We start from the raw sequence: 20,771 nt of genomic DNA on the forward strand, positions 1-20,771 counted from the left end.
AGAGGTCACAAAAGACCCCACAACAACGTCCAAGGAACTGCAGGCCTCACTTGCCTCAGTTAAGGTCAGCGTTCATGCCTCCACCATCAGGAAAAGACTGGGCAAAAATGGCCTGCATGGCAGAGTTCCAAGGAGAAAACCACTGCTGAGCAAAAAGAACATCAAAGCTCGTCTCAATTTCTCCACAACACATCTTGATGATCCCCAAGACTTTTGGGACAACATTCTGTGGACCGATGAGACAAAAGTGGAACTCTTTGGAAGGTGTGTGTCCAAGTATATCTGGCGTAGAAGGAACACTGCATTTCATAAAAAGAACATTATACCAACAGTAAAATATGGTGGTGGTAGTGTGATGGTCTGGGGCTGTTTTGCTGCTTCAGGACCTGGAAGACTTGCCGTGATAAAAGGAACTATGAATTCTGCTGTCTACCAAGAGATCCTGAAGGAGAATGTCCGACCATCTGTTCGTGTACTCAAGCTGAAACGAACTTGGGTTCTGCAGCAGGACAATGATCCTAAACACACCAGCAAGTCCACCACCGAATGGCTGAAGAAAAACAAAATGAAGACTTTGGAGTGGCCTAGCCAAAGTCCTGACCTGAATCCTATTGAGATGTTGTGGTATGACCTTAAAAAGGCCGTTCATGCTCGAAAACCCTCTAATGTAACTGAATTAGGACAATTCTGCAAAGATGAGTGGGCCAAAATTCCTCCAGGACGATGTAAAAGCCTCATTGCACGTTATCGCAAACGCTTGGTTGCAGTTGTTGCTGCTAAGGGTGGCCCAACCAGTTATTAGGTTTAGGGGGCAATCACTTTTTCACACAGGGCCATGATGGTTTGGATTTTTTTTCACCTTTAATAATAAACACCTTCATTTACAAATTGCATTTTGTGTTTAATTGTGTTGTCCTTGACTATTGTTTAAATTGGTTTGATGTTCCGAAACACTTAAGTGTGACAAACATGCAAAGGAACAGGAAATGAGGAAGGGGGCAAACACTTTTTCACACCACTGTGTGTATATAATATATATATATATATATATATATATATATATATATATATATATATATATATATATATATATATATATATATATATATATATATATATATATATATATATATATATATATATAGTTAACATTTGGACCTGACCATAAAGGAAGTGTCCATATTTACTAAGGATGCCAGACACGTTTAGATTTTATCTTCTATAGAAGCAAAAACAGTCAATAAGGGACATACATTTGTCAGCTTAACAAGTTTAAAAGCAACCCAGCCTGTGCAATCCAGTGGGGGTCAGACTGAAAAGGGAGGGGGTACAGGCATACGCAGGTTATGCTATGAGAGTATAATGGTACTAGTATACACTATATTACCAGAATTATTGGGACGCCTGCCTTTACACGCATATAAACTAAATGGCAGCCCAGTCTTAGTCCATAGGGTTCACTATTGAGTTGGCCCACCCTTTGCAGCTTTAACTCTTCTGGGAAGGCAGTCCACAAGGTTTAGGAGTGTGTCAATGGGAATATTTGAACATTCTTCCAGAAGCACATTTTTGAGGCCAGGCACTGATGTTGGTCGAGAAGGCCTGGCTCACAGTCTCCGTTCTAATTCATCCTAAAGGTGTGCTATTTGGTTGAGGTCAGGACTCTGTACATGGCAGTCAAGTTCCTCCATCCCAAACTAGCTCATCCATGTCTTTATAGATCTTGCTTTGTGCACTGGTGCTCAGCCATGTTGGAACAGGAAGGGGCCATCCCCAAACTGTTCCCACAAAGTTGGTAGCAGGAAACTGTCCAAAATGTCCTGGTATGCTGACGCTTTAAGAGTTACCCTCACTGGAACAAAGGGGCCGAGCCTAACCCCTGAAAAAGAACCCCACACCATAATCCCCTATCCACCAAATGATTTGGACCCGTACACAAAGCAAGGTCCATAGAGACATTTATGAGCGAGTTTGGGGTGGAGAAATTTGACTGGCCTGCACAGAGTCCTGACCTCAACCCGATAGAACACCTTTGGGGTGAATTTGAGTGCAGACTGCAAACCAGGCCTTCTCGTTCACATTAGTGCCTGACCTCACAAAATTAGCATATGGAAGAATGGTCAAACATTCACATAGACACACTCCTAAACCTTGTGGACAGCCTTCCTGGATTAGTTGAAGCGGTTATAGCTGCAAAGGGTGGGCCAACTCAATATTTAACCCTACGGACTAAGACTGGGATGGCATTAATGTTGATATGTGTAAAGGCAGCTGTTCCAATACTTTTGGTAATATAGTGTATGTTCAGCCTATGTTTATCTGATTTTAATGTTACAATAAAAATAGGATTTTTATAACAGCTTACCTGTAAAATCCTTTTCTTTTGAGGTACGTCATGGGACACAGAGTCTCAGTAATCACTGATGGGTTATATAGGGTATCACTAGGTGATTGGACACTGGCACACCCTAGAGAGGAAGTTCAATCCCCCTATATAACCCCTCCCCTTACTGGGAGTACCTCAGTTTTGTAGCAAAGCAATATAAAAGTGTATTAAAAGAGGGGAGGGACCTCTGTGTCCTGTGATGTACCTCAAAAGAAAAGGATTTTACAGGTAAGCTGTTGTATAAATCCTATTTTCTTTCACGTACATCACGTGACACAGAGTCTCAGTAATCACTGATGGGATGTCCCAGAGCAATGCTATCTGAGGGGAGGGGGACCAACAACAAAGCAGGGTTTAATCAGTGCCTTCTCACATCCACCTGATAAAATCTGGTGAATGTATGGACTGAAGACCAGGTTGCGGCCTTGCAGATTTGAGCCACGGAGGCCTGGTGATGCACTACCCGCGAAGCACTAATAGCCCTTGTGGAGTGCGCCTTGATTTGAAAATAACTTGTCAAATCCATTTAGCAATGGCAGACTTCAACACTGCCTGTCCTCTATTAGGACCTTCTGTCAAGACAAACAAAACATCCATCTTGCGAATCTGAGCAGTCGCTTCCAGATAAGTTTTGACTGTTCTCACTACAGCCCAAGAATGTACTGACCTTTCTTCCATAGAACAGGGATCTGGAAAAAAGGACGGCAGAACAATATCTTGGTTTAGATGAAAACCTGAAACCACTTTCAGTAGAAAGCTAGGATGAGGACGCAATACCACTCTATCCTTGTGCATGATTAAATATGGCTCTTTACAGGAAAGAGCTGCTAATTCTGATACTCTTCTAGCAGAAGAAATGGCTACCAGAAAAATTAGCTTCCTTGTTAACAGGATCATGGGAATTTGACGTATCAGTTCAAAAGGCTATTTCTGTAAAACTGACAGAACCAAAGTCCCATCCCAGGGGTTTAGGGGTGCCTTAACCAGAGGATTAAGGCGCATTACCCCCTGAATAAAGCTTCAGACCAAAGAATGCAAAGTAAGCGGACACTGAAACAATACTGACAAGGCTGAGACCTGGCCCTTGATGGTACTCAAGGCAAGCTTCATCTCTAACCCCATTTGTAGAAAGTCAAGGATTCTACCTATGACATTTTCTGGGATGCCAACTCCTGGATTCACAGGATTTCCAGACTCTATGATAAATGACTCTGGAAGCTGGCTAGCTAGAAATCACAGGGCCGGAAAGCCCACAACTCTGCAGAACATGGGTTTCAATAGCCAAACCGTCAAATTTAGCTTTTGTAAGGCAGGCTGGAACACTGGTCCCTGGGATAGCAGGTCTGGACGTGATGGTAGGATCCACGGGGAACCTACCGCCATTTTTACTATTTCTGCATACCAAGCTCTTCTTGGCCATGCTGGGGCCACCAGATTTACTGACTTCTTTTCCTGCCTGATCCTGTGAAGATGTCGTGGCAGTAGCAGAATAGGAGGGAATGCATAAATCAGAGAAAACTGATGCCACAGAGTCACCAATGCATCTGTCCCGTATGCAAGAGGATTCCTTGTTCTTGACACAAAGTTGTCGGTCTTGTTGTTGAACCTGGGATCTGGAACTCCTCTTTGGCATATGGCCAAGAAGATGTCGGGGTGAAGAGACTATTCCGCTGGGAATAACTACCGGCGACTTAAGTTATCCGCTTGAGAATTCTCTATCCCCGGAATGAAGATTGCCGATATGCACGGCACATGCTTTTCTGCCCAGATTAAGATCTGGTTTACTTCTCCCTGAGCTGCAAGACTCCTGGTGCCTCCTTGGTGATTGATATAAGCCACGGCTGTGGCAATGTCGGACTGGATCCTGACAGGGTAACACTGTAACCTGAGCGTCCAGGCCTTTAGGACTAAATACGCCACACAGATCTCCTTTGGACATTAGACTGTTCCAGAACTGCTCCCCAACCCGAAAGACTGGCATCCGTTGTTACCACTTTCCAGGTAACTGGTAAAAAAGATTTCCTTTTTCTCAGATTCTCAGGTATCAACCACCAACTGAGGCTCTGACGCACTGTAGGAGACAGACCCATCAGAAGATCTAACGCCTGGACTCTTTTGTTCCAGGCAAACGTGATACTGTTTTGCAGCAGTCTCGAATGAAACTGAGCATAGGGAACTGCTTAGAATTAAGCCACCATCTTCCCCAGCAGCCTCATACAAAGGCCCTGACTACTTGACCCAGTTCTTTTATGGCACTGATTTTTGCCTGGGCTAAAAAATACTCTTTTCTGGGCTGTGTCTATGACCAGACCCAAATACTGCAATCTTCTTACTGGTTCCAAAGAAGACTTCTCTAAGTTGGAGGAACCAACCTAGGTATTCCGGGTAGTTGACTGTGGTGACCAAGCAGGTCATCTAGGTACACTATAAGCGTTATACCCTGGATTCTTAATCTAGCCAGAGGAGGAGCCACGATCTTTGTAAACACCCAAGGTGCAGTAGCTAGCCTGAAAGGCAGAACCATAAAATTTAAAGTGGCGTTTTTCTACTTCAAAACTCAGATATTCTTGATGAGCAGGGAAAATGGGTACATGCAGGCACGCATACTTGATATCTATCGACGCTAGAAGTTCTCCTCCTTGTAGGATGGAGACTACCGATCGGATTGATTCCATGCGAAAAGACCGTACTTTTAGGAACCGGTTTAGATCTTTGAGACCTAGAATGAGTCTGACATCTCCATTTGGTTCTGGTACCGTGAAAAGGTTTAATAAAACCCAAATCCCTGCTCTTGCGTGGGAATAACCTTTTGCGACAAAAGTCGCTCCAATGCTAGAAAGAGAGACTTCTTTTTCTCTGGGTCTTTGGGAACATTTGATCTGAGGAAACGAGAAGAGGGGAATTCTCGGAACTCTAGTTTGTAACCTAGAGTTATTGTGGTGACCACCCATCTGTCCTGAAAATCCTCTTGCCAGACCCTTAAGAGCTGTAGTAGTCTTCCTTCCTTCCTTCCTTCCTTTGAGTGGGGGTGCCCCTTCATAAAGAGGCTTTAGCATTCTGTCTTGTAGACTTCCTCCCTCAGGACTTCTTTTGTCCCTGGGGTTGACAACGAGATTTAATTCTTGAGCCTGTCGGAGGAGGCCATCGCGACTGCCTGGAGTCTGATGCTCCTGGCACTGGGGAAAGAGCCTTTTTCTTAACTGGCAAAAGGGTGCTTTTCCCACTAGAGATCTTTTGGATATAATTGTCCAAATCCTCCCCTAACAGCCTAGCACCACGAAAGTGAAACCCAGGCAGGAGCTTCTTACATGGTGATTCGGCTGACCAATTTTTCAACCATAAGATTCTACGCATATGCACCAACCCAAGCGTAAGGTGAGAGGACTGGAGGATAGAATCTCGGATTGCTTCAACCGCAAAACACAAAGCCGCTGGTAGGTTGTCCAACCCCCGGCCCTGCTGTTCAGGTAAAACTTTGAGCACATATTTAACATGGTCTCTCAAGTATTGACAAACTCTGATTGCTTCCACTGCAGGCTGAGCTACTGAACCTGCCAGGGAGAAAACTTTTTTTTAACAGGAATTCCAATTTCTTATCAATTGGATCCCTAAGCATCTGAGCGTTGTCAACAGGACAAGTCAGACTTTTATTCACGGAGGATATGGTGGCATCAATTGCCGGTATACCCCACATCTTTGTAAATTTTTACTCCATAGGATAAAGTGTTGAAAACTTTTTAGTTTATCTAGGTGATCCCACTCCGAATTAATAAGCTTTTCCAGTAAACCATGAACAGAAAAGGTATGTGCAGTTTGAGCTTTAGTGAACCCAAACAAGACGAGGGTTCCTCAACTGGCTCAGTTACGGGTAACAAATGTGGAGCGGACCAATCCAGCAAGAATTTGCAACCAGCAACTTCTCATCCTGAGAAGCTGAAGAGGGCCCTACTCTACTTGATTCCTCAGAAGAGGAGTCATCAGTCTCATCCCGATCCTCTAAGGGGGATTCCTCTCCCTTTTCATCAGAGTTCCTCTGTTTGAGGGTCCCTGGTGGTAGACGGGGACCTAGTGCATTTTCTTCCACAGAGTGAAGATGCGATTAAGGCCACTAGTCTTTCCTCGAACCCATTTATGGTTGAGGAAAAAATGTATACAGGCCTAATCTTCACCTCTCACAGTGGGCTCAGTTTAGAGAAAAACCTTCAGGGACTGGGGGTCCCTTTTTATAGGGGGATCCGCAGCTCTGGGCCTGTAAAGCACCCCACCAGGAATATGGCTGGAAAAAACAAATACGGGATACCGGGGTCCAGCTCTCTAAAAAGCGAAGCGTTAAAAGGTAAAACCTTGTTTCTTTGGACACGAGGCCCGGGTACCATCCAATTTGGCCTGGAAAAGAAACCTTGAACGGTTCGGTTTGCATGGCTTGCCCCAGTAAGGATATTCCAGCAGAGCTCAGCACAGCACTTCTTTACTCGTGACCAACACCTGACCAAGTCACTGGCACAAAACGGAGGTACTCCCAGTAAGCGATGGGGTTATATAGGGGGTTGAAGTTCCTGTCTAGAGTGTGCCAGTCTCCAGTCACCTAGTGATACCCTATATAACCCATCAGTGATTACTGAGACTCTGTGTCCTGTGATATATGAGATATAAATCCATTTTTTTATTCTATGGTTATATTTTGAGTTGGTGCCTTTAAAGTCCCATACACAGGTTTTTGTTTTTTTTTACAGGTTAAACAATGTGAGCTAAGCATGAAATTTTGGCTTGTACCCCCTAGAAACTACTTCCCTCTCCAAGGCACTGTCAATGTTAGCAGTTCATATGTCTGCAAAGGCTAACACAAGTCTGCCCACTTTGGGAATTGGAGGTGCCCCTTCATGCTTAAAAAGATATCTGAGGGCTTGGGGGCTCAGAGCTTGCGGATGGACTGGGTGTCAAGACCTGGAGACCTGGGAGTAATGAAAAACACTTCTTGGCCTCTGAGGAGGGATGAGATTTCCTGGGTTGTGCACTTTTTTTGCTGGGGCAGTTGAATACTCTTAGACCCCTCCACAGTGACATTCTTGATAAGGGTGTCCAGGGCAGCTCAGATGAAATGCCATCCCTTGAAGGGTTTGTGCAGCAGGTGCTGTATGATTGCCATTTCTGCAGTCCAGCACTTTAGTCAAAGGAGTCCCCATGCTCACCAACACAAAAAATTAGATGGAAGAACCCCCTAAAAACCATCCACGCAGTAGTTTAAAGATTAACTCCACCTATTAAACCATGCTACACCCATATTTAGGGTGCAACATATACCATGGTTGCAAGCAGCCCCCCCCCCACCTCTTCACCCCTAAACTGATCTCCCCTTGGGCACAGTGTGTTGGGGTTTTTCCCACTTTGCAGCAGCTGTCACTTTTGTGTGACTGTGCAGTGGTCACGGTTGCAATGTTTTACAGGGCTATTTCCAAAAAAAATTAAAATTTTTTTCTGCAAATATGCATTCAATTTTTCTTTTGCAAAAGATGGACGTGACCTTTAAGGCTACAGATGTGGGCTTTAAAGGCTCTATAAGTAGGATATAATCTTGGTAGGTTAGTGAATTCCGCCTCAGCCCAGTAAACATTTAGTAGAGTGTTGTCATAGCCAGGACAGGTTGCACAGCAGGGCCCATCAGAGAAAACAAGGTTTTAGAAAGGGGCTTGGTTCACCTGTTGATGGGGTCCTTATACTTAGGAGCATTCTCCACTGGGATTGTTAGGCTTTTGTTAAGTAGGGATACTGCTGGTCCTCCTCAAATGGGTACAGAACTGATAGTTATTTAGGATGTCAGGTCTTCAATTCTTCATAATGGACAATTAGAAATAACACATGTATGGACAGGTTTTAGCAGTCTTAGAGACTTTATTGCCCCGTACACACGAGAGGACTTATGTCCGACAGACTTCCAAAGGAGTTCCACCGGAGTTCCGACGGAGTTCTGACAGACTTTTCGGCCGAACGGACTTGGCCACACACGATCACACTAAACTCCGACGGATTCGAACGTGATGACGTACGACCCGACTCGAATAAGGAAGTTCATAGCCAGTAGCCAATAGCTGCCCTAGCGTCGGTTTTAGTCCGTCGGAGTAGCATACACACGAGCGGAGTTTTCGAAGGGGACCGGGTCCGGCGGAGTTCCGTCGGGAAAATTTGAAGCATGCTTCATTTCTAAAGTCCGTCAGACTTTTGCGAAGCTAAAGTCCGTTGCAGCCCACACACGATCGGATAGTCTGACGGACTCGGTCTGACGGACTTTGGATGTTGAAAAGTCCGCTCGTGTGTACGGGGCATAAGAGAGCCTCAGCTGGAAACAGCCTAGTTGAAGCTGTAGGCTAATCCCAAAGTCTTAAAGTGGTGCAATAGTCATCACCAAGAGCCAAAACTGCCTCTCTAAGCCCTTGTACACACGGTCGGAGATTGCAACAACCAAATCCGTCGGATTTTGTCTGTCGGATTTTGTCCGAAACTGTTGCATACACACGGTCGGACAAAGTTGTCGGAAAATCCGACGTGATGACGTTATTTTGTTATGACGGGACTACGTTCACGCTAGTAGCCAATAGCTTTGGTGTAGGAATTTGATCTGAGCATGCGTGGCACTTTGTCCGATCGGAATTCTCTACACATGATCGGAGTATGTCTGATCGGAGCATTTTGTCTGAAAATTTTACCAACAAGTTGGAAAACTTGGTCCGTCGGATACTCCGACGGAAACAGTCCGATGTAGACCACACACACAATCGGAATATTCCACAAACCGGTCCGATCAGACACATTCCGTCGGAATCTCTGACCGTGTGTATAAGGGCTAAGACTGGGAGTAATGATAGAAGCTTACGACTCCTCAGGTGAAGCATCATCTGTTAAGGACATAAGGGACTCAGAAAGTGTCTCAGTAAAAGCTTAGAGGATGCTAATGTTGCAGGCACATCAAGAGAAGGTGTGGAAGCATGCTTATGACCGCTGCAGTTATAGTCATTAATCAAAGTTGCAATTTGCCCAATACAGTCTTGCAAGACTCCAAATGAAATCCTCCCGGGATACAGCCAAGGAGGCAGACCAGAAGAAGACCCCAATAATGGCAGACTCAAAAAGAGGGCAAAACTCCAGGTTGTCAGCGTCAGGTTCTTCAGGGGATGCACAGCAGATAGCACTGGAGCTGTTAGTGGATTGTAAGTTGGAGGCAACCAGGGCAGTACACTGTTCTCCATGTGTCTGGTAAATGACAGTTTGCACTCCAAGATGGGTGCAATGTAGCTCAGGGTACGAGGCTAGGCCCTGAATCCTCACAAACCAGCTGCTGGTAACAGGAGAGGTTCAGATGGTCAAAGATGACCAGGTAACTGTTGGTGAGCAGCAGAGATGAACTGAGAATAAATCCATGTGTCCCATGCAGTGATGAGCAGGGGGAGGAAGGTACTTCAATACTCAATGACACAAAAGAATGTGCAGCAACAAGCATTCCACCTATCAGGGGACATCAGTGCTTAGACCCAAAGGATTTACTCGCGATAAACCAATAGGAAGAGGGGATTTCAAATGGCACTGGTTGATTACATGCAGCTTAAAGTAAGAGGAATGTAGTAAGGTATTTTTCCCACTGATCAGCAAGAAGAGGGTGGGCAAGTGGGGTAGAAGGGGGTTAATTCTACCCTAGAGTTGTGCTTTAAAGGTATGGCGATCTGGATAGCTGTTTAGAGACCAGCTCAAGCAGCTTCTAGCTGAATCTTGATTAAACAAAAGTCATCATGATTGAAGACAAACAAAACTAACAAAGGTTAGAAGTTTCTCAGCAAAGTATAGAAAATACAACATCCTGGGGGTAAGAAGGGTTATATCAGGCTAGCCAGGAGCTTTGTGTTTGCCACTTTCCAAATCCTTCTGTAGATGGCAGTAAAACCCAACATTCAGAATTCATGTGAAAAGGTTGTATTGCTGTACATTCTGTTACCCATGTCCCACACACCATATAGTTCTCATAAGAGCATCAAAAGAAAAGGAAGCAAGGAGTACATTTTCCCAAAAAGGTTTATAGACAGAAATACTTTTTTTTTACAGAAATTATAACTTTTCTCTACTCTGTCCAAAGCTAAAAAAAAAAAAATTTGGATTTAGGATTTATACAGGTATAAGGACTGGCGATAAAAGATGGTAAAATGCACACTCAGACCAACCTTTAACAGCACCATCTTGTTTTGGTGAACGTGGTGCTGCCAGTCCTGTTGCCCACAAGAGATCTGATCGAATTCCTAAGCTTCGAGTTCCTTTGGGTGATGTGTCCAGTTTGACGCCAGATTCACTATAAGATAGCCAGACGAGATCAGATAGTGGCAAATAAAGGCAAGTGTGTTTCTGCTGTATAGAGATGTGCCTTACCTCAGTTTGCGATATTCATTGAGTTTTTCTTTGATTAAAGCATGGCTAGCAAAGCTGGGGTCCTTGGGGAATAAAGTAAAAACTCAATTATTTTTCTTCCTCAAAAATATCAGAGCTTAGCATCCACTCTGCCACTATCTTTGCCTATAGAAATGTGCATCTTCACCCATACACACAAAGATCCCTTATTCTTTTTACTACCACACACCACACAGAATACATCCTTACAGCAAGTTTCCTTTATATTTACACATACTTTAATATATTAAAGTGGAAGGAAAGTCAAAACCCAACTAAGCTTAAAGTGACACTAAAGGTTTGAATATTTTTTTTTAAAATAACAAACATGTCATATACTTACCTCCACTGTGCAGCTTGTTTTGCATAGAGTGGCCCCGATCCTAGTCTTCAGGGGTCCCTCGGCGGCTGTCTCGGCTCCTCCCCACTTCTGATAACCCCCTCTGGGAAGCGTTCTCCCAAGGGGGTTACCTTGCGGGCACACTCCCGAGTCCGGTATTCAGCATCCATAGCCATCGACTACAGGACTCGGCACCTCCCCCTGGCCCTTGCGTCATTGGAGTTGATTGACAGCAGCGCGAGCCAATGGCTGGGCTGTTATCAATCTATCCAATGAAGAGCCGAGAAGAGCCAAGAAGAGTGAGCAAAGGAAGAGCACGTTTACGATGCGGGACTTTCCAGGGCTCAGGTAAGTAAAAACGGGGGGGGGGGGGGGGGATTGGCTGGGGGGCCAGTGATCATAAGATGTTTTTTCACCTTAATGCATAGGGGAAAAAACATGAACCTTTACAACCCCCTTTAAATCTACTCCCATCTCTATTCTAAGCATATTCTATCTACCCTGTAAAAGGAAAGCTATTTGCGTGGTCGCATGATCTCTCCAGCCGGAGGCTTCTGTCTAGAGGCGAGATCGCCGACAATGACTGCAGAGCCTGGGTGGTGATGTCAACCACGGGCTTACTATGGGGCATCCACTGTCAGCTGTCTCTCTTCTACACTGAAGCCAGTGGTGGGACCTGATAATGTGACTGAACTGAAGAAACTACAGATGAGCCAAGCATAGACATCGTTCCTTTAACAGGGTATAAAGAAAAGGCTTAGAATCAGGGTTGAAGTAGATTTAAGAACAGTTGGGTTTTGATTTGCCTTGCACTTTAATTTGTGTCTTTTTTGTATCAAATGATATGCCGAAGGGTGGTAAAGATTAGGGAAGATAGGCACTAGCCTTGTTTTTATTTTATTTTTTTATCATTCAATAATTAAATGCCTTTCAGAAGCGTATTAAGCCACAGATTCACTAGCATGAATCCACTCCAACTATAGTTATGTTTTGGGTGTTTTGGTTTATGTTTTGGTGTCACTTGTAGTTAAACTAAGCTGATATTCATCACATACAATTATATCATTGGTAGCATACCACCAGCACATACAGTAGTTATTGAATGTCAAACTTCATTATATCATACAGCTTCTACTTCCTCTTCCCAAAATTAGAGGTGTACTTTTAGAATTACTGTTTCCCAGCTACCAACTTTAGATGCAAAAAAAAAAAGAAAATACCTCTCCATCAATTCGGCTGTTCTCCCTGATAGCTTTGACCCAGCTTAACATGTCATCTCGATCCTCAGCCTGAAAGAGATATTCACAGAAATCAGGCGTGGTCAGCCGGAAGACATGTTTCCTCTTGGTCTCGCTGTAAGAGATGTCCACCAGGCTTCCAAGGATGCTGATTGGCTGCTCCTCCTCGCCTATCCCCAGGCCCCGTGATTCTGGACGCTCCTTGTGCAAGAAGAGATAGTGCGGGCGCAGGATGGAGTACATTCTTTTCCACTGGCGAAGCCCACTGCCAACTTTCTACAAAAAACAAAAACATACAGACAACCGATTAACATTGGAAAACTCAAATGAGTAAAAAGCCTAACAATGCCTTGGGCTCAGAGAACAAATGTCTCGGGTAGGAAAATGCTGCGTCTACCCACTTGGCCTTGGCCATGGTTGAGAGATTGTAATCTGATTGATTGCTTCTGTGGACAGGTGTCTTTTATACATGTAACAAGCTGAGATCAGGAGCACTCCTTTTAACCACTTGACCACTGGGCACTTAAACACCCTTAATAACCAGACCAATTTTCAGCTTTCGGTGCTCTCACATTTTGAATGACGATTACTCAGTCATGCAACACTGGACCTATATGAAATTTTTGTCCTTTTTTTCACACAAATGGAGCTTTCTTTTGGTGGTATTTAATCACCGCTGGGTTTTTTATTTTTTGTGCTATAAAAGAAAAAATACAGAAAATTCTATATAAAACTGAATTTTTCTTTGTTTCTGTTATACAATTTAGCAGATTAGTAATTTTTTCTTCATAAATTTTGGCCAAAATTTATACTACTACATATCTTTGGTAAAAATAAGTACAAATTGGTGGATATTATTTGGTCTTTGTGAAAGTTATAGAGTCCACAAGCTATGGTGCCAATATCTGAAAATTTATCACACCTGAAGTACTGACGGCCTATTTCAATTCTTGAGACCCTAACATGCCAGAAAAGTACAAATACCCCCCAAATGACCCCTTTTTGGAAAGAAGACATTCCAAGGTATTTAGTAAGAGGCATGATGAGTTTTTTGAAGTTGTCATTTTTTCCCACAATTCTTTGTAAAATCAAGATTTTTTTTTAACTTTTTTTTTTTTTCACAAAATTGTCATATTATCAGTTTATTTCTCACACAGCATATGCATACCACAAATTACACCCCAAAACACATTCTGCTATTACTCCCGAGTACGGCGATACCACATGTGTGAGACTTTTACACAGTGTGGCCACATACAGAGGCCCAACATGCAGGGATCGCCATCAGGCGTTCTGGAGCACCCAGGACAATTCTGACATTTCTCTCCTACATGTAAAAATCATCATTTATTTGCTAGAAAATTACATAGAATCCCAAAACATTATATATGTTTTTTTAGCAAACACCCTGGAGAAAACAATGGTGGTCGTTGCAACTTTTTATCTCGCACGGTATTTGCGCAGCAATTTTTTGAATGCTTTTTTTTGGAAAAAAAACTGCTTTGTGCTTAAAAAAAAAAAAAAAAAAACACAGTAAAGTTAGCCCAATTTTTGCATAATGTGAAAGATGAAGTTACGCTGAGTAAATAGATACCCAACATGTCACTCTTCAAAATTGCACAGGCTCGTGGAATGGCGACAAACGTCGCTACTTAAAAATCCCCATAGGCGACGTTTTAATTTTTTTTTTACTGGTTATATGTTTTGAGTTACAGAGGACCTCTAGGGATAGAATGATTGCTCTCGCTCTAACGTTCGCAGTGATACCTCACATGTGTGGTTTGAACACCGTTTTCATATGTGGGCTGGACTTGCGTATGCGTTCGCTTCTGCATGCGAGCACATGGGGACAGGGGCGCTTTAAAAAAAATAAAAAAAATGTTATTGTTCATTTTACTTTATTTTAGTTTGACATTTTTTTCCCCAAAAATAAATTTTTTGATCACTTTTATTCCTATTACAAGGAATGTAAACATCCCTTGTAATAGGAATATGGCATGACAGGTCCTCTTTACAGTGAGATATGGGGTCAATAAGACCCCGCATCTCACCTCTAAGCTGGGAAGCCTGAAAAAAAAAAAAAAGATTCTGGATTTGATCGTATTGGCGAGTCGGTAGAAGCACCGGAGGGCGGCGGAAGGGGGGTGTCTATGGCTGGGTATTGCAGGGTATCACCGACTATGGCTGGGTATCTCAGAGTATGGCTGGGTATCTCAGAGTATGGCGTTGCAGAGTATTGCGTTGCAGAGCATTGCAGGATATTGGAGGGTGTTGCAGAGCATTGCAGAGTGTTGCAGGGTATTGGCGGGTGTTGCAGAGCATTGCAGAGTGTTGCAGGGTATTGGCGGGTGTTGCAGAGTGTTGCAGGGTAATGCAGAGTATTGCAGAGTAATGCAGAGTATTGCAGAGTATTGGCAGGGAATTGAGGGGTTAATTTTCGGTGAGCAGCGATGTGGGCACTGCAGATGCAGCCCACATCGCTGCTGACACCGATCTCTTCCCCCTCCGCTGTTCCGATCGGTACAGAGAGGGGGAGGGAGGAACTGGTGTCATAACATGACGCCGGTTTGTTTACAAGTGATCACTCCGTCATTTGACGGAGCGATCACGTGGTAAACGCCCGCTATGAGCGGCCGTTTACCGTGATCCGTGATGCGCCGGGTCCTGTGGATGCTCGCGAGAGAGCGGAATTCTGGGAGGACGTCATATGACGGCCTCCCAGAGTTAAGAAACCGCCCTGTAGCCGTCATTCGGCTATAGGGCGGTTGTTAAGTGGTTAAAAGAGTGCTCCTAATCCTAGCTTGTTACCTGTATAGAAGACACCTGGAAGCCAGAAATCTTGCCGATTGATAATACTCATTTCACTCAATGGATATTTTTGTTGCTATTCTGTCTCTCACTGTGAAAATAAACCTACCATTAAAATTATAGACTGACCATTTCTTTGTCAGTGGGCAAACGTACAAAATCAGCAGGGGATCAAATACTTTTTCCCCTCACTGTATGTGGCAACCTTCAGTAGCCATCTTGGATCCAGCCCAAATAAAATGTTAATACATAAGAAACATAATGCAAAGCCCTGCCTGTTTTCCATCTCAGTTAATGCAAAAAGTTTCACCACCGTTTCATTTATTCTGAGAAATTGTATGTACCTCTGCCTACAGGAGGTAGGACTGTTAGTCCATATATACTGTATGCTAGGTGGGGACCAAAGTGCCCGTCTGACATAGAAGAGACAAAATAACAAAACTTCAGACCATGAATTTACTACTGCTAAATGTCTTATCTTGTGTCCCTTCCACACTGTCCAAAACCTGACATACATAAGATTATTAGAGATTTGTCATTTTAAGCAGTGGAAAGGAAAGATGATAATTTAAAATAAAGGGATACTGCTGGTAAGGTTAGTGGTTTTATTGTAAATACAAAAAGCAAAAATATAAACACAACACTTTTGTATTTGCCCCCAATTATCATGAGCTGAATTCAAATATCTACGACTTTTTTTTACGTACACAAAAGGCCTATTTCTCAAAGGATGCTGATTAGTCAGCATGATTATTGCACAGGTGTGCCTTAGGCTGGCTACAAAAAAAACCCACTCTAAAATGCACAGTTTTACTGTATTGGGGACTCTTGCCTCAGAGGAGTCTATAATCAACCCCAAGTACTCCAGGCGATGAGTCAGGCGCTGAGTCAGCACCAACACCGACTTCTGGAGGTTCAACACCCAACCAAACTCCCGGAGAGTCTGTATGGCGATCTCCAAATCCCCCCCTTAATTCTGAGGCAGAAGCTGCTCTCAGGAGGAGATCGTCCAGGTAACCCACGATTGCGATACCTCGTTGTCTTAGCAACGCCAGAATTGGGGCTAGCACCTTGGTGAAATCCCTTGGCGCAGTCACTAGGCCAAAAGGGGAGAGCTACAAATTGGTAGTGCTCATCCCCGACTGCAAATCGTAGAAACCTCTGATGCCTGACGCATATGGGGACATGCAAGTATGCGTCCTTGATGTCCAAAGACATCAAGAAATCCCCCTGATGGAGTGCAGTGACCACGGAACGAAATGATTCCATCCTGAACCTAAGCACCTTCACGAAGCAGTTGAGGGCCTTGAGATCCAGGACCGGGACTACAAACAGATTGGAGTAGAATCCCTGAAACCTTTCCGGCGTCGGTACAGGTACTATCACCCCGCACAGCAGCAGGTCCTTTACTGACCCGAACAGGGCCTCCCGACAAGCCGGGAGGCTCGAGAAAGATCTTGTAGCCTGACAAAACCAGTTCGCAGACCCACTGATCGGAAAGGAGGAAGGTCCACCGTACTGCAAACTCCCAAAGGCGACCCCCCACCCGAGAGTCAGGCGGGGGCAAACCTTCATGCGGCAACAGATTTGCTTGCAGGCTTGTTTGGCTTGCGAAACCAGGGACGCTTTTGTCCCTCAGCGGGCACCTTGTCAGATTGGGAACACTTACATACCGACCAGGTCAGATGAAAAATACATTTCTGAGCGGAAAAGGAGGGCCTCTGCCTATGGCACGGCTCCTTACCCTTTCTGCACTGTGGGAGCAAAGTATTCTTTCCCCCAGTAACATTCTTAATAATGTCATGCAGCGAGGCTCCAAATATCCTCTTACCTTGGAAAGGCAAATCTGCCAGCGCTTCCTTAGATGCCTGGTCCACAGACCAGCATTTAAGCCAAATTAGGCGACGCAGCACTGCTGCGGATACAGAGGCTCTAGAAAGCAAAGGGGCCATATCCAGGGTCACATCACAGACATACTTAAGGCCGTACACCAACTGGTCTGCCAGTTCCACGCAGACCAGGGAGATCTGTTCCTTCTCCAACTCGCGGTGCAACAACTTAGCCCATTCAGTAAGTGTTTGTGACACCAGGGCCGTGGCCAATACTGGCCGCAATGCTGACCCCACCACCGTAAACATGGATCGGGCAACCGCCTCGACCCTTTTGTCGGCAGGGTCCTTGAAAGAGGGGGACCCTTCCACCGAAATAGTAATTACCTTATTTAACCTGGATACCAGGGGGGGTCAACAACCGGAGGAGATGTCCGTTTTTTCAGGAAACTGTCAGGGCAGGCTTAGCCCTTCCTCCTCTGGGCTGGCCGCTCAGCTGTCAGCTAATTGCCAGCTCTCTTCTCTCTCCAGAGTTACCAGCTGTTCTCGATGATGCTCGTCTGGCATGCCTATTTAAAGCCTTCCAGCTCATTTCTCCATTGCCTTCACGTTGGTCACATCACAAGGAACTATCTCATGCTGTTTGTTTCAAGACTGGCTTGCTGACATCCCTCCTAGCTTCTTATCCTGTTTGCAGTTGCTCTCCTTGGATCCCTGACTTCTGGACTGGCCGATTACCCGATCTGGCTACTGGACTCTGGCTATGCTTGACTACGCTTTTTTTCCCCATTTACCTTTTTATTTTTATTATTAACAAACAAGTGTGATTTGATTGTACTTCTGTCTCAGTCTGTTTCATGGTTCCTGACAGTACTTTAAGGCCATGAATTCAGAAGATACAGTCAATCCACTTGTTGGTAATATATTTTCCAGATAGGATGAGCAAGATCACCGCATGGATCAGTTTGCCTTGGCTTTACAAATGCTCCTGAATAGCACGGCTCACCTGGAATCCCCCACGGTGGCTGCTCCGGTACAACCTGAGTCGCAGGCCGTCCCTGCTGCTGCGCCAGTCTCTGTGCAGGCACCCGCCTCGAGTATTACCTCTATAAGAGGTATGTCTGGTTCTGCTCCGCTTCCCCGGTGATTTGGGGGCAATCCAGTTCAATGCAGAGGGTTTCTCAATCAGGTTGAGATATACTTCGAAATGCTGCCTCAGGCATTTCCCATGGACAGAAGCAAAGTAGGTTTTGTGATATCTTTGCTTTCTGAGAGAGCCTTGGCCTGGGCTAACCCTCTATGGGAGACACAAAACCTGTTGTCTTGAGTTACCCTCAGTTTGTGGCCTCCTTTAAAAGGGTTTTTGACGTTCCTGCACGCTCCGTTTCTGCTGCCAAGTGCCTCATGTCCATCAGAGTACTAGAACTGTTGCCGACTACACCATTGAATTCCGTACTCTGGCAGCAGATGTTGCTTGGAACAATGAGGCCCTCGTGGCTGCTTTTTCTCATGGTCTCTCAGATTCCATCAAGGATGAGATAGCAGCCCGAGATATACCCACTGAGCTGGAGAGCTTGATCTCGTTTGCCATGCTCATTGACTCCAGACTCAGAGGAAGACTTTCTCTTAAGGAGCGCTTGCGGAAGCCTCCTGTACGTTTGCCTCAGAGCTTGGTTGTCCCACCCATGCTTCCCTCACCTCCCATGCCTCCTGGTACCGAGTTGGTCAGTGAAGATGAACCCATGCACCTGGGCTTCACGCGTTTCTCTGCGGATGAGAGAGCCTTTAGGAGGAGGGAGAGATTGTGCCTTTATTGTGGCCAGGCAGGTCACTTTTTGAAGTCCTGTCCTACCCATCCAGGGAACGCCCAAACCTTGAGGTCCTGTCATAGACAGACCTTAGGTGGCGTTGTTTCGTCCCCAGTTATCCAGAAGGATAAGCCCCCGGTTTTGGTCACCCTTTCTTGGGCTGAGTCGTCCATCGAGATACAGGCTCTAATCAACTCTGGGGCTGCATTTGTTTTGGAGCACCCGATTCCACTGCAGCTGCGTGACACTCCACTTGCCATTGAGGCTCTTGACGGGAGACCTTTACAGCCTGCCCATGTGACTCATGAGACGGTTCCGTTGTCTGTGGCCGTGGGGGCTCTTCACCATGAGATAATCCAATTCAAAAGTTATTGCCTCACACAGATTTACGCTGGTTGTTGGTTATCCTTGGTTACAGAGGCCCAACCCCTCTTTTGATTGGCTCCGTGCTGAGGTTCTCTCCTGGTCACCACAATGCAGTGAGACATGCTTCCTGAAGGTATCCAATGTCCTGTGCACCGCTTCACTCCCCTCCCTGCCGGAGGAGTACCGTGATTTTGGCGATGTCTTTGATAAAGATCAAGCCGGTAGTTTGCCTCCACACCGGCCTTATGATTGCGCAATTGATCTTGAACCTGGTGCCATACCTCCTCTGCACCGGGTTTACCCTTTGTCGGTCTTGGAGGATAAGGCCATGGAGGAGTATGTTGTTGACGCACTCTCTCGAGGTTTCATCCGCAAATCTTCATCTCCCGCTGGTGCTGGTTTCTTCTTTGTGAAAAAGAAGAGCGGTGAACTGAGACCTTGTATAGATTATAGGGGTCTCAATCGTGTCACGATTAACCCTTTCATGACTAAGCCTATTTTTGGCATTTGGTGTTTACAAGTTAAAATCCATATTTTTTGCTAGAAAATTACTTGGAACCCCCAAACATTATATATATATATATATTTTAGCAGAGACTCTAGAGAATAAAACGGCGATTGTTGCAATATTTTATGTCACACGGTATTTGCGCAGCGGTGTTTTAAAATGCAACTTTTTGGGAAAAGGGACACTTTCATGAATTAAAAAAAAAAAAAAAACAGTATAATTATCCCATTTTTTTTGCATAATTTGAAAGATAATGTTACGCCGAGTAAATAGATACCAAACATGTCACACTTTATAATTGCACGCACTTGTGGATTGACGACAAAGTACGGTACCTAAAAATCTCAATAGGCGACGCTTTAAACATTTTTTACGGTTACCAGGTTAGCGCTACAGGAGGTCTAGTGCTAGAATTATTGCTCTCGCTCTGACGATCGCGGCGATACCTCACATGTGTGATTTGAACACCGTTTACATACGCGGGCGCGACTTCCGTATGCGTTTTCTTTGCTTCGCGAGCTCGCGGGGACGGCGGGCGCTTTAAAAATTTTTTTTTTTTTAAATGACTAAATTGTTTTTTAAAAAAAATAAAAAATGTGATCACTTTTATTGCTGTCACAAGGAATGTAAACATCCCATGTGACAGTAATAGGCAGTGACAGGTACTCTTTATGGAGGGATCGGGGGTCTAAAAGACCCTCCACCCCTCCTTTACACTTCAATGTATTCAGATCGCCGAAAACGGCGATTCTGAATACCGGATATTTTTTTTAAACCGGCGCCATTGGCAGCCGAGTAAACGGGAAGTGACGTCATGACGTCGCTTCCGTGTTTACTATGAGGAGACTGGAACGAAGCCGATTACGGCTTCGTTCCAGTTCCTCCCCAGCAGCCGGAGGCAGCAGAACGTGAATCGGTGCTCCCGATCGAGCGGGAGCACCGGTAACAGCGGCGGGAGGCGGCGGGGGGGGGGGGGGGGGGGAACGTCCCCTCCTGCTCCTCCGGCATAACAGCCGAGCGGCTTTTAGCTGTTGTTATGGCTGGATAGCCAATCGCCTGCTGAA

At 45.0% G+C, this 20,771-nt stretch overlaps 1 protein-coding gene across 3 annotated transcripts in view; it reads right to left on the reverse strand.

Annotated features, from left to right (window-relative positions):
* ARHGAP23 (Rho GTPase activating protein 23) overlaps window positions 1-20,771 on the reverse strand; it is a 343,140-nt gene that overhangs the window by 77,021 nt on the left and 245,348 nt on the right. For all 3 annotated transcript variants that reach the window (XM_077459396.1, XM_077459395.1, XM_077459394.1), the window contains exons 12-14: window positions 12,371-12,664; window positions 10,793-10,854; window positions 10,591-10,715 (exon numbers count right to left, since the gene is read on the reverse strand). In XM_077459396.1, coding sequence (XP_077315522.1) covers window positions 10,591-10,715; window positions 10,793-10,854; window positions 12,371-12,664 — 481 coding nt within the window. The remainder of the gene's footprint in view (window positions 1-10,590; window positions 10,716-10,792; window positions 10,855-12,370; window positions 12,665-20,771) is intronic.

This window comes from Lithobates pipiens, unplaced genomic scaffold, assembly GCF_037356315.1.
Source record: "Lithobates pipiens isolate NorthernLeopardFrog02 unplaced genomic scaffold, aLitPip1_a1.2 Scaffold_28, whole genome shotgun sequence".
Classification (NCBI taxonomy): Eukaryota; Metazoa; Chordata; class Amphibia; order Anura; family Ranidae; genus Lithobates; species Lithobates pipiens.